The sequence below is a fragment of the Macrobrachium nipponense genome, chromosome 25, assembly GCF_015104395.2.
Source record: "Macrobrachium nipponense isolate FS-2020 chromosome 25, ASM1510439v2, whole genome shotgun sequence".
In the NCBI taxonomy this organism is placed as follows: domain Eukaryota; kingdom Metazoa; phylum Arthropoda; class Malacostraca; order Decapoda; family Palaemonidae; genus Macrobrachium; species Macrobrachium nipponense.
Genome location: NC_087214.1, coordinates 20,261,541 through 20,276,263, shown reverse-complemented (window position 1 = coordinate 20,276,263; position 14,723 = coordinate 20,261,541). Strand labels below are relative to the sequence as shown.

Below are 14,723 nucleotides of genomic sequence, written 5' to 3'. Positions count from 1 at the left end.
GACAGAACTGTGTCGTTGAGAGTGACTGAACAATGGTGATGTGTTTTACCCGTTTCCCAATGATGTGGGGATGTCGTTTCGTCATATTCGACCAGAAAAATTGGCGCTAATAATCCAGAGGATGCAGTGAATTATTCATTCGTGTTCATGCGTGGAAACGTTTCAAGTTCATACTCACATGACGCTTCGAGATCTCAGTGTTGTAGGCCTATGAGGGACTAGACTTAGGCATGGGCATTGTTTTCCTAAGCTAAGATTCTAGAGAACTATATGAAGACTAGAATTATGTCATAGGTTCAAGAATCAAGTCCCACGGAAGCCTGAGGGCACTGGCATAGACTCCCTTTGCTTACAAACAGGATTCTTCGACTTCTTGCTATAATTTCCGTTCCAGTCAGTCCTAAGTCTTCTTGTGAGAGTTATGTGCTTTTTGCCTCGTCATATTTTAATCGGTTTGGTTACTTCTTGTTTTTTTTATCTCCAAGTTTTAGCGTCTTGCAATTCTTTGGGCATTTCAGTATAATTCTAAGTTGCACAATACTTTGACACAGTTCTTCTTGCATCTTTTATATCCATAGACCAACAGGCACCCTTGTTCGCTCTTGTATCTTTTATATCGTGTCTCCATAGACCAACATTCAGCCATGCCATGCTCCTTCTTATAATGATCTAAGCGTGATGATTATATAACACAAGAAATTCTCTTGTTTTGTTTATGTCTCGTGGTGTTTCTTAGTTTAGTTTACCTGTGGTAGAAGCAGAAATAGCCACTCAGCAGTGCAGTTCTGGTATATCCATCTGCGAGTACGATACACAAATGAAGATCTAGATTTAGTATTTTTCCCATAACCATAAATATTCCCTGAAAGCTTCCACGCTGAGAGAGAGAGAGAGAGAGAGAGAGAGAGAGAGAGAGAGAGAGAGAGAGAGAGAGCATTAATATGTATAAAGGATGTGATATTGATAAATGAACAGAAACACTGACTTATTTGAGGACAAGCGATATCCATCAGGTTTTCTACAGAAAAATCAAGAAGTCAGCCAACTGTGTTCTTTTCTGTTCCTCAGAACAGACTCAGACATGAAACATATAAACATGGACAGCCAAACAGACAGAGTAGGGGAAATTATTATCGAGCACTTCCTGAGAAGTTTGGAATAAAATTAAAACAAAAATGACTCCAAGATATGTAAACATCACAACTTCCTACTAATCCTGGACAGAAGAAGAACAACAACCACCAGGCTCTTGAAAGCCTTTGTGCCATTATCCGAGGAATGTGGCGCATCAGAGTCTTCAGAAGGAACAACCAATCAACGCCTTACCTTACGTGACGCATAGACAACAATGTAAACAAAGTCACAACTTCCTATCCATTCGAAGAGAGGAAAAAGGAAGAAGACGAACTAGGATCTTGAAAGCCTTAGACCAGTGGCTCTCAACTAGGAGGGAATTTCAAGAGTTTGGGGGATGGGGGGTTGGGAGGGGGTTGGGGGGATTGTGACCACAGATTGGCAGGCTCATACTGGCTACAGGACCACACAAAACGCAGTGTGTATCGGGCCGCACTACTGAGAGGAAACGTTGGGCTTTTTCTCACCGTTTGCTTATGTTTGTGTTTGTATTTTGTTGCATATTATGTGGAATGCACCTTTGAGTCAGACATTTTTGGAAAAGTGCGGGGGGGAGGGCGGGGGGTGCAAGGGTCAAAAAATAAAAAAGGTTGAGATCCAACTGCCTTAGAAGAGAACAACCAATCAACGTAGTCCTTACATGACGTATAGACGACAACGAGGTGGCTCTCCACGAAACACTACAACCAATTATTGTTATGAATGAATGGGAGAGAATGAAGAAGATGAATGCATATCAAACCTTTCTCGAAGGATCGCATTCTGTACCAGACTGAAAAATTCTCGATCTAGATTTAGTATTTCTCCCATAACCATAAATATTCCCTGAAAGCTTCCACGCTGAGCTATATTAAGTGAACTTCAGTACCGTCTCGAGTCTAATGCTAAGGTCACACATTCACGTATCCAACGCACGCACACGCCCACGCATGAGCGGAAATTGGTAGTTGGCAACAGCTCACGTCAGTAAACCGTAAATGTAACGTAAAACTAACGTAAAATCGTAAACGTACGGCGACGTGTCGTCCGGGTGCTAAGCTCCGCCCACTAGGGCGCCGTAGCCCACTCCAGTTTTTGAAATGTTCAAAACAAGTCGTGGGTGGTCACGCCAAATGTCTCCTGACGTAGCTCCAGGCATTGCACGTGGGAGCCACGGTGACTGCTGCGGGGTACGCGCTAGGTCACCTGCATTGTTCGCCGTCGTTGTTTTCTTTCCGCCGCGAAGCACGTGGGCCTCCTAATTGCGCTGCAGCCTACGGCGAAAAACCGATTTCACACATTTACAACCCTGTACGACATGGCAACGCTGTAGCGTGGTATAAAAGGTCAGGTCGGCGCCCTCGGGTCAATTCGTTGGAAAATCAACTTTGAAAATATGGCCACAGGATTATCCCAAAGACCTGACGGTCTGAGTTATTTCTTTCATTGACAATGGCGGATTTTTGGAATAATCCTTTAGCACTGGCTCCTAATACGATTTCCACTTTCTCCTGACTTTTGACCGCTATCATCAATCAAACAATGAATTGGAATCTGTCAGAGGGATACAGGGTAATCCCAGGCTCTATTCCCAAGGTAGTATTCCAGCGTTCCGGTACACAAATCTCAACCAGAAATCAACAATCGGGTCATTTTCGTCAACAGGATTCCGGCATCTACCGCCATATACGTCGTCTGTCACACCCTGCTCCAGTAAGAAATTAATTTATGATTAGCAACGCAGGAACAGTAGAGGAGTTGTTGGGGCCTGGTGTTATTGGTAAGGTTTCCTTTAGGCTATGAATAATCCCGGGTTGGACGAGTACTTATATGGACCCATGCAATGCGAACCATTTGTGTGGGAGCATGGGACTAATGGCTTCATAGCCCAGGGGCTGTTTCTCTGTGTCTCAGGTGGCTGATCACGATTCTGAATATGGAGACAAGGTTTCAATAAAAAGCGAGTGGGAAATGGATAACGAATATAAAAATACTGGGGAAATTTCTGACGAAGACAATTGTTAGGATGTCTAGTAGTCCTTTTTGAAATAACCTTTACTGCTTAGGCCAAAAATAACAAAGACTTCACTTGTAGACAGCAAACGTATAGTATAATCTGCTAGAAAATACTTTCACACACACACACACACACACGAACACTTTCCCGGTAACACGGTATTCTCAGATTATGGAAGTGTCGAAGATATTTATTTCTTCTGAATAGCAGTCTTACAATAATGGTGTAACAAATAATGTAAATATCTAAGAGGAGGGTACCATTATACATCTAAAAAATATTATCTTGAATAGGTAGAATTCCTATTTATTTTTAAGAATGTTTGATAAGTTATTAGATGTTATTCTATATCGCTTAAATATAAATCGCCCATAGTCAAACATTTTATAGTCTAAGTGTATGTCTGAATGGTAAAATCGAAGCAAGACAATTCTAGTGCTAATCTTTATATAAGAGCTCCCAAAGCGTTCATAAATCCAATAATTCCTAAAACTACGTATGTATTCCTTGTCGAGATTGAATGGCCTCCATTCTCTGATTTCCCCATGGCCTCCTAATCCCCCCCCCCCCCCTCTCTCTCTCTCTCTCTCTCTCTCTCTCTCTTCTTCTCCCTCAATCTCTCTCTCTCTCTCTCTCTCTCTTCTCTCTCTCTCTGTTATACCGGATGAAGGGAGCATTGGCAGTCATCTTGCTTTTCTCCCCCCCCTGTAGCCATCTGGATTTAAACGACAAAGAAAATTAGATAAATTAAACTTTGAAACAGACCGTTTTCTTTAGAATAATCTCCGTTGTATGTTGACCAAGAGTTCGTTGGTTTATTATTATTATATTATTATTATTATTATTATTATTATTATTATTATTAGTTATTTTTATAGTTGTAGATTAGTATGGTCAATTGCATTAGAGGTCGATTCCAGGGCATTGTGACTGTTGAATAACATTGTTTCCACAAAGATTAAGTTAAAATTCTCAAAATCTCTCCAAATTATTGTTTCAAAGATAGATCTCTACGGAGATTTTTTTTTTTTTTTTTTTAACTGTATTTGTACCCCATACATAACTATTTATTTCTCCTCCAATTATAATAATAATGAATAAAATAACTAAGAATAATAATAAAATAATAATAATAATAATAATAATAATAAAAAAGAGAATGGAAAAAAAAAAACAAGATTAATGATCGATAAGGGAAGTGTAAGGAAAAACAAGTATTAATTGATTATTAAAACTTATTGTAGACGTAATTGTTGTTTCATGAAAGGAAAGGGGTTCCAACTTCCAACTATTATCGCATTTCTGCCGGTCATTGTTTTGGTAAACTTTATTTTTTTTTTTTTTTTTTTATAAAACAAACATTGATCATAATCAGGGCCATTGCAGTTTAATTAAATAATAAATGGATCGAACGGAAAGTTGGTTATGGACCCAACTTCTGTCTGACTCTGTAGTTGATATATACCCAAAGGACACAGATGAAACAAACTTCCGGTCATTCTGACGACCATTGGTGGACCTTCCTCTCCTTTTCCTTGCCTTGCTTCTCCGTCCCCCCTGGGCCTCTGGGGTCGCCTGTGGGACGAGAATAGGAGACGAAGGGAATTACGGAAAGTTTGAAGAAGATTCCTGGCCCTTAAAATTTCCCTCGCGGCCCTTGGGTCCAAAATGGGGGGTCTTGGGTCTAATTTACAAAAGGCTTCGAGTTTCTCTCTTTGTCTGTTCGTTCGTCTGTCCGTCACACTTGCTTTTTTCAGGAATTGTGTAGTGATGGTTAGTTAAAGGATATTTTATTAAGAAGGCCTTTCATTAGCATTATCATAGGTGAGCTGAAAGATTGGTCCGGCTTTGGTTATCTCTATCTTCAAGACTGTTGTTCGGAGAATTAACCTTTGCTGGGCAATTTGTCGTGTTTTTTCCACATTGGAAGTTACCTCTCCTCCCACTCTCTCTCTCTCTAATCACAAAGAGAAAGACGGAAATTCTTTCAGAAATTAAACGACTGCAAAATCCCGTTATTTTTGTAACCTGTTCATGAGCTTTCTCTTGCTTTCAGTTTAGGTTGGTTTTGTTTTAAAGTTGCATCTCCCTCTCTAGGGATGAAACAATACTGATTCTTTTCTTTCTTTCTCAGTCGACTTTCTCTTCTCCTCTTCAAATCTGGGCCAAGCAAGGCTTTGTTTTTATTTGTCGCTATTTCGCTGGATGGGATTCTGCCAAGACTTATTATATTATGAGCAGTTTTTTGATTAGTGTCTATCAAGATTCTATCTCTCTCTCTTTTTCATATTCCCTAGTATTGTCCTGTGAATGCAAGATGTGTTTAGTGCCTCCCCTTGTGATATCATTGAATAATTTTGTCCCTAGTGCTCGTCCACACTACAGCAAAACATGATATTAGCACAAGTTGGCAACTTGTCTCATATATCTCACAAACAGGTTGAAAATCAGTCGGAGAATGTAGCGGATGGGTGGACCTTCTTTGAGTGCTGGATATTCTGTGAGACTTTAACTAGAATTATCATGAAGTCTGTATGAGATAGTATGAGATAAGTTGCCGCCGTGTGTTCGTGACGCGCTTGACTGAAGTCTGGGGCGATGAATGACCGACTTATGATTATGAAATATTATTGCATGCAGTGTGGACGTCCCCCAAGAAAATATCACGCTTATTTGTGATGTGGATATCTGTGATTATCTCTGTATCTTGGGTAACCCCACGTATATCGGAATTCCCAAGAGACTTCTGGGATTCGAGGCACAACTGAATCTTTTTTTTATTCTAATTCTCGTCAGTTTTTGGAAATGGAATAAAATGTCCCTCACAAACGCTCTGCGAGTAAGTGAACGTCATCTCTCTCTCTCTCTCTCTCTCTCTCTCTCTCTCTCTCTCGTGGTTGCTGTCGTACAAGTCCTTCTCTTATTATCATTGCTGTGCCATCAAGAACAAAAGTTGTCCCTGGAGTTTTGTTCGCAAGTTTGCGAAACTTGATGATTCGTGAGGGTTCGTTTTCTATAAAGCTGTGTTCTGATGGTTGTGAAATAACTTAAAATTTCAACTTTCCTTTCTGCTTGATAATGGCAATATTATTTTTGGTATGAAATGTCGCAGTACTCGAGTAGAAGTTGGACAGGGAGACAAAGTTTGAATTAAAACTGACGCGATTTATGGGATCAGAAGTTGGCTTAAAATGAACCATTGTGTCAGGATTTGGTTACTTTTTTGGATGTTTTTACAAAATTCATACTGCGCTGAATTTTGTTTTGGTTTATATTACCTGTGAGATATCCATGAAAAATGTTGGAAAACTGTAGTTACTTATTATGATTATTTATTAGAATTATTTATATATTATTATTATTATTTATTATTATAAGTTGCGAAGACACCAAATTGGTGCCAAACAACCATTGCTTTGTAACAGATGATGCCAATTGCCTCAAGTTCAAAGAGCAGTTGTGCAACCAGACATAGGCCTATGTGCTACTATCGCTTATATCCTGCCCTTTTTATTTTCACATCCCTCAGCTCTGTGTTACCTTCTCTTGTATCTCGCACTAGAGATCCATTTAAGTACGGATACAGTCTTGCGCTATAGACTGAGTTATTAGAAAGCCTTTCTGTAACTGGAAGGCTCTGTCCAAAATTGGTCCACTTATCCAACTGGTTTGGGGTTGAAAAAACAAGTTTACTTCAGAATTGCCGTGGGATCTCCCACTGAGAGAGAGAGAGAGAGAGAGAGAGAGAGAGAGAGAGAGAGAGAGGATTATGTCAGATAGTTTGGGGTACACAGAAAAAGGAATATTTGCTGTTGACGGACCAGGCAAGGCTTTACAGCTCTCAGCAGTTTTTATTTTTTGAATAATGGACAGCATTTCGTCGTGAGGGTGACTGAACAATGGTGGGTGTGTGTTTTGACCTGTTTCGCTTGATGTGGGGATTTCCTTTAGTCGTATTTTATTATGACATTGCATGAGAATCCTCAGGATGTAATGAATTGTTGATGGTTGCACGCGCAAATATTTCAAATTCGTCTCCATTTAGCTCTACATGAGTCAGTGTTTATAGGGCTTTAGGATTAGAGTGACAGACACCGATATGCGTCTTGTTTACCAAAACTAAGCTTCTAGTGGACTCTATTAAATGTTGCCCTCCTTTCGAAATAAACAAAATAGTGAGAGTAAACTTTAACAGATTATAAAAAGGAGACTAAATAGATTTAAAAAAAAGAAGTTGAATAAACGAGCAAACAAAAGGAAAATAAATAAATCCTGTGTTTATCCTTTAAACACTATGAAACCACCTTTGCTCTGCCATAACCCCCTTTCTCTTCCACTGCAGCGACCCCTCCCCGTTTTCCCTTTCCCCACCATGAACCACCTCTATAATTAACACCCACTCCCTCCCTCCTCCCACTCCCTAAGCTGCCATACAAACCCTACCCCCTCCCCCCCTCAGTAACCTCCCTCCAAACCTCCTCTCTGTCGTCAGTGATTTATGACAGATGCTAAAGAGGGCTGTCTGTCCACTGTACCCCTGATTTGCGGCCTGTGACCCCTGACCTGTTTTTATATTTTCACGGGTTATTTACACACACACACACACACACACAGACTCAAATAGCCTCATATTATTCTTCTATTTGCAGCTCTCTGTCCCGACAGAAGCTTCCCAAAACTGAAGCAAGAATCAAAATAACTGACGCTTCATCAGAATCTTATTATTGGACATAAGAGAATTCAGACTGAACACTCTGGAGGGAGGGTAGGGATTTATAAAGTCAATCATTCTGTCATAAATTCTAGAAAAAGAAAACATATTTTCAACGTAAATGTTTTTGTTATTGACTTGAAGTTGAAACAAAATTCCAGACTGCATCATTTCTCTTCTCTCATCGAGACCTGTCACCGTCTCTCTTCATTGAGCGAGATTTATCTCCCCGAATCTCTTCGAATTCGTCGGTGTCTTGTGCGCATGCGTCAGAATCCAGACAGCGAAATTATCGGTATTTGAGACGGATAACATTTGCACATTTTGTGAATATTGATGAACATTTATAAATTAAATCTGAATAGAGATTGATGTTCATTAAATGCCAGCTCCGATGGCTTCTACTTTGCGACGTTTTGTTGTTTTTTATTAATTAACTCGAAGGTAATGTGTTCGAAGTCATTAGGATTTTGTTTATTCATCAGATGAATGATCTGTTCCATAGCTCTGCCTCGTTGTTGTCGTGATTGGGGCCATGAATTCGCCTCTTCCTCCTAAACTAAATAAACAACTTTTGTTTATCTTTCCTCTCTCCTGGATATTGTCCAAAAGGAAGGGAAAAGTCAGGATGTGACAGACTACCTCATCGAGGCCCTCTCGACGAGGTACTCATTTCAACAGAGCAGTCAACCTCACGTTTCCCCTTTCCTTTCCGGGCCCTTTCTCTCTTTCCGGCCCAGTTGCCACCCTCAACAGTTGTCTAACGGCTTGGGTATATAATTCACTACTTCGGTCAATAGAGGCGCACTTTATTTTTAGGGAACCCGCCAATTTACATCCCCCTCCCATTGTCCGGTTCAGGAATCGAACTCGGAATATGCATTTATGAACTAGATGCATTCTACAGGGTACGAGAGAGAGAGAGAGAGAGAGAGAGAGAGATAGGTGTGGGGAGTTTGCCTGGAAAGGCTGATTTTCATCTTTAGTTAACAGCTGATTATCATTTGAAGTTGACAGCTGATTGTCATCTTAAGTTGAAACAGCTTATTTTGATTTTTAGTTAAACAGCTGATTGTCAATTTTGGTAAAATAGCTAATTGCCATTTTTGGTTAAACAGCTGATTGCATAAACATCAAGAACCATGTCTTATAACCTCTTTTCCTTTTACACTTCTTTGCTTTTGTTTTGTCAACCTTTTTTTTTTTGGGGGGGGGGCTCTCTTTCCCCTCTCCTTCCGCCTCTCCCTCCCCTCTCCCTCCCAAAGTAACGGGTGGGTGTCATAACAATCTTCCCAAGCATTGAAGCCTTGTGACTTCATTTCCTTCAGCCTCATTCTGTCAACAATGACATTCCACTTTATGCTCGTTTTCTTTCGATTTTTTTCTTTTCTATGAAAAGGGGAATCTTTTCATCGTCACTGATAGGTATTTTTTATCAAGAGGATCATTAGCTCTTATTAGGATTTGTCAGCTTAATGAGCCCTTTGATCATATATGATGGCAATTTGTTTTCATATTTTTTTAGATTCTCTCTCTCTCTCTCTCTCTCGTACCCCCTGTATAAAACTGATCATGTTTACCCTCAAGAGAATGAGCAGTTCATGAGATATCTATCCCTCGTTGGGGTGAGATCGGGTAATTAAATAATCTGGTATCCTGAGAGGGACGATTTGCAATGTACCTGGGCTACAATTGGGGAGCAAAAGCTAATATATGTATATTTGTAAGGGAATTCTTAGAGGGGTGAAGGATAATGTATATGGGAATCCTCATCCTAAAACAGAGAAGGGAAAACAATATAAGTTTAATTCTCAAACACTGTCGTATGTCTGACCTAATAGCTTGTCTGCCCTCAGATTAAAAAACTAAATGAATAAATAGATAATTAAATCTCAAATGTAAATGCTACCCAAACTTTCATCCATATATCTGACAAACTGTCATGACTATAATCAAGAAAATATTTTCATTTTGTCAATATTTTCACATTTGCTCTAAAAAAGACGGTCTCCCCATCGATCCAGCATCCTTTGATATAAAGCGAGGCGTCCCTTCAAATTCCCCAATATTTTCCGCCTCGAGAGGAAGGCGGGAGGGGATATGGGTTAGGAAGGGATGGTAGGAGAGAGGGAGGAGGGAGAGGGGTTTTAATAAAATCCAATATGGAAGGCGGTGGACATGCTGTCAGCAGTTACAGATGAGGGAAGGTCGGGTTTTATTGCTGACAACAACGAGGCACCCAGCCTCGGAGTGGAATGGAAAGGCCACAATATTTTGGAGACTTATGAATCACGCGAGGAAGGGCTGGAGTGAAGTAGGATCCTGGAATAAGAAGTGTGTGGCCTGGAAAAGGAAGATTGGTCCCCTGGAAAAAGAGGGATGGGCTCTGGAAAAGTAAGGGTGGTCCTAGAAAAGGAGGGGTGGTTCCTGGAAAATAAGATGTTGGTCCTGGAAGAGGAAAGGTCGAGCTGGAAAAGGAGGGGGTATGTCCTGGAAATGAAGAGGTGGGTCCTGGAAAAGATGAACTGACAGTTGTTTACAGACTTGTATAGACTCGAAGTATTCCTTATTGCAGTAAAACATACCTTAAACAGGTCTATAGGTTACTGCACACATCAACAAGTTGAATACAAGTCATCGACGACTTGGGAGTACTAACCAGTGCGTCATACGATTATCCAGCACTTGCCAAAGGTTAGTTCTCCACTTGCGGTCGCTGACTGAAATTTTTAACATTAGGTGCAAAGACCACTCGGTCTAGCGTCTGCCTGCTGAGTCAAACTAATGTCGTCCTCTAGAAAATAGTGGCCATTATGTGTGACGGCAGTCTTTACTCTCTCTCTCTCCCTTCTCTTCCCTTCATCTCAGTGACAGCAAACTTAATGCAATTTGGAGAAATTGTTTTACATGTAATAGCTCCTTTCCTAAAGCGCGTCTACAAACTATTTCGTCTCTTATTTGGAAGTTGTTCTACTTAAGAATTTCCTCCTCCACGGCCGCCTTCTGTTTTCCTGTTTGTTTCATTCCCTCCTCGCCCTCCTAATCCTCCTGAGGCCTCGTGGTGGCCCTCAATGACCCCAGAAGGTCATGACGCCTCTTATTCGACGCCTTCCGCTATGTTTTGTCTTCCGGAGGAGAGCCTCAGAGGATTTCGTGGGTCTCTCTCCCAGAGGAAGTAGACCAGAATTTCTTATGGATGAGGCAGATGCTCTGGGAATGCTTATGAAGTTTGTTTGTTTGTTTTTCGCTGCTGAGTGGAAGAAGGTCTTTTCAGAAAGTGTTCTCAGTATTAGCCAGTTTATAGCGTATCATATTTAAGTTCCTGTGTCGGTACGTCCACTGTTTCTGTTCTTTATCTATTCGCGCAAGGAACTTTATACGTCAGTGTTTAACGTTGAACTGTGCTTAATTTGTAAAGAATGAGGTCTGTATAATCTGTTGTAGTTTTAGTAATAAGTGTTTTCGTGAAATGTTTTTGTTTTATTATTTATATACAAGATTTACTAACAGTCATAAACAAGGTGTGGAATTCACTAACTTCACTTACGTATCTCTGAAACAGGAAAACGGGAAACTACAAAATCACCGGTTACTGACAACTGAAAGACCATTGGAAACTGACACTCTCCGATGACTTTGTAACCGTCGGGAAGTGTGTATAACGATTACTGGTTTTGAAATATAGGAACGTTTCCCCTCTTTGAGTGAGAGAGTGTTTACACGTTGTGTTCGCTTAACAGTGTGACGAAACACTCGTTGGAAAGTAAATTGCAAAGTGAATTTGACCGAAGTGTTGGGTGAGCCGTTTCGAGGAAGAGTCAGGTGCAAATGGCAGCGTTGCCAACGCTTCTTCGTCCTACACTTAGGATGTGATCCTATGAGAACAGACTTACCGGAAATAGGGTATATTATACGTTTTATTTATGAATAAGTAATATCGTTCACTGAAATACCTTTTATTCAAATAATATTTACGTTTTTATATTACTTAAAGTAAATACTTAATGTTTTCGTATATAATTACTACGTAACTCTTATGAATTATGATTACTCTTTATTATCTAATTTAAAATCCACATAGGCCTAGGTGATGTTTAGGATGCAATATGAGACTTTATTTTAGAAACTTGTTAAATCCTAAAATTCTAATGTTTGAGAGAGAGAGAGAGAGAGAGAGAGAGAGAGAGAGAGAGAGAGAGAGAGAGAGAGAGAGAGAGATGCTCAGCCATGCATTAGATCCCAACTGTCAGGTCGTTTATTCAGATTAGAAAAATTCTGTTTTAGAGTTAGAAATAGTTATCAGTATTATCGGATGGACTGTTGGGATGACAAATCATTGTATAAGTTTATAAATAGTGAATGACCTTATGTTTTCATCACATTTTTATAGGAATGGAAATTTGTTTGTTATTCTGAAAAAGTAACTGTTTGTGTGTTTTTTTCTATTTAAAATCCACATAGAGACCTAAGTGATATTGGGGGTGGGATATTAAATACAAAAGAACAAAAATCAATATAGAATATTGTTAATGCCTCATAGAATGAACTCTCTCTCTCTCTCTCTCTCTCTCTCTCTCTCTCTCTCTCTCTCTCTCTCTCTCTCTCTCTTTCTCCTGGGTTCGATGCCCGAGCAAGTCTTTAACTCTTTGGAGCCGTTTCGTTAAACTTCAGGATCACTGACAATCTCAGCAGTGGATTAAGTACCGGTAGTTAATCAGCTGCGGTGGGTCACAACTGGCCAAGCTCAGGAAGGCTAGATCAAGCGAAGACGCATCGATTCTTTGTACACATACAGTTTTATACAGTTTTATACGTATATATGTATATATAATATATATATATATTATATATATATATATATATATATATATATATATATATATGTTAAATTAATCACAAGTTACCCTGTCGTAGACTTGTATAGATTTATGTTACAAAACTCATTAAAAAAACTGTATTGAAAATATGGCTTCCATTTTTCATTGGAAGAACTAATCTTGAATGAAGACTTCTGTGATGAAATATAATAAGAAAAAGGATGGCTTCTTTATTGAATGGTCATTATAATCTCATTAGAGAGAGAGGGAGGAGAAGGAGAGGGCGAGGAGAGAGAGAGCGTATCATGTACATGAAATAGTAAAAAAGAAATAAACATTTTTTTTAAATCGAGGGAAAAGAAAAAAACTCCTGTCCTCTGTCGCGTGCCCCAAAAGTCCTGATCTAAAAGGAGCCGACAATGAAAGGACTCATTCGATTAAAGTTGACTCCGCCCACTTTTTTATTCTTTTTTCTTATCATTTTAAAAATTATGCTGTTGTCTCCTTTCCTTTTTTATTTATTGTATTTTTTTTCTCTCGCGATTTGTTTTGAAGCGTAGCACTGGCTGACTGATATGATCTCTCTCCTCTATCTCTCTCTCTCTCTCTCTCTCCTTCTCTCTCTCTCTCTCTCTGAAGGTGAAGAGTACAAACCCACAAGATGTTTTCCATCCCAAGTGCTGCTTCAAATGGAAATATTCGCTTTATTGATAACAATCCATAAAGTAAAGATTTGTGTGGATGTTTGAAAAACTCATAATTAATATTTCAAACTACTTTGATAAAATAAAGCTGGAATTTGGCAGCACGGTCCTCTTCTGTTTTTCTACTTATTTTCATTTTCTCTGAAAAGTTATTAATAAGTATTATATGTTTTCATCATCTGTAAATAAACAGTTCCCTCATTTGTAAATGCTCACCTGTAAACTCTTGTGTTAAGCTAATAATTATAATGTGTAAATTGAACGGTGTAATGTAGAACATTATTTTTCCATCAGGCGAATGCTTATCAAGTTTCATTCATGTTTATCGTGGATCTACCTGACATCAGTGTCCACTGCTGTGTTAAATCAAACACAGGATCTGTGGGGGCGACGTCTAAACACTCCAGTGTTTGAGTGTTTAATTCGAAGTCTCATTAATGTGGCTGCTAATTGTCTGTAAGGATGATGGTTCTCTTGCCAATTGATAGGTCTTTATGTAGACAGTTGCAGTCTCATGTTTGCGGCGTCCCTCAGGACCCCAGCTGCGCCCACTTTCTCGCCTTTTACTTACCTCCTTTTTCACCTCCTCTTCAATCTTGCTGTCTAGCCACTCTAACTCTTCATAATGCAAATGTGGGATTCTTTGACCCAATTCCACTTTTAGACCCTTAAGCTTCATCTCAATATAGTTGATGGACCTCATGATTTTTGCTGTTCAACACTCAAACTCCAGCTCTTTTCACTCTCTGGGCATTGGCTTGGCTTGTCTTGGCATCAAAATAAAATATCATAAAGCAAAAGTGAATGAACAGTTGCGTTGGATGCTCAGAGAGAGAGAGAGACTCCCCAAGATGAGTCAAGACGACGTCTATAGAGGCCATTAAAACCTTTGTAACTCAGGTCAGAACAAGACGCCTTTTGCCCGGATATAATGTCTGCGTGCCCACGTGATGCAGATGTAGCGATGGGTATGCATTAAGGCAGTAAAGTAACTGACTTGAATGCAAGGGTGGGTTGTACTTTATTTAACAGGTATTTGCTGATAATTATCGAAGAACGGTTTTCGGTGGTTTAAAAAATCACGGATTTTTCGTCGTGTTAATAAAACGATCTCTGTCCCGATCTCTCTCTCTCTCTCTCTCTCTCTCTCTCTCTCTACTCTCCACGGACATGAACACGTAAACCACAAAAAAGAGGCAATCTGAATTATCTCTGAAAAGTGAGGATTGGGAACGCGTGTTTTAGTTATGACGAAATCAATTTTTGCCTTTTAAAGCTCACAGTACCTGATGCAGCTCTGATATTCACGCAGGCGTGTCTGCGCGTTGTTGAGTCTCCATTGCATTAGCAAGAAGCATTGC

The 14,723-nt window shown here is 39.7% G+C and overlaps 1 protein-coding gene across 1 annotated transcript in view; it reads right to left on the bottom strand.

The window, feature by feature from the left end:
• The window catches only part of LOC135199011 (uncharacterized), a 193,612-nt gene extending 179,547 nt beyond the window's left edge, over positions 1-14,065 (bottom strand). The window contains exon 1 of the mRNA XM_064226926.1: positions 13,934-14,065. Coding sequence (XP_064082996.1) covers positions 13,934-14,065 — 132 coding nt within the window. The remainder of the gene's footprint in view (positions 1-13,933) is intronic.
• Positions 14,066-14,723: the final 658 nt, after the last annotated feature.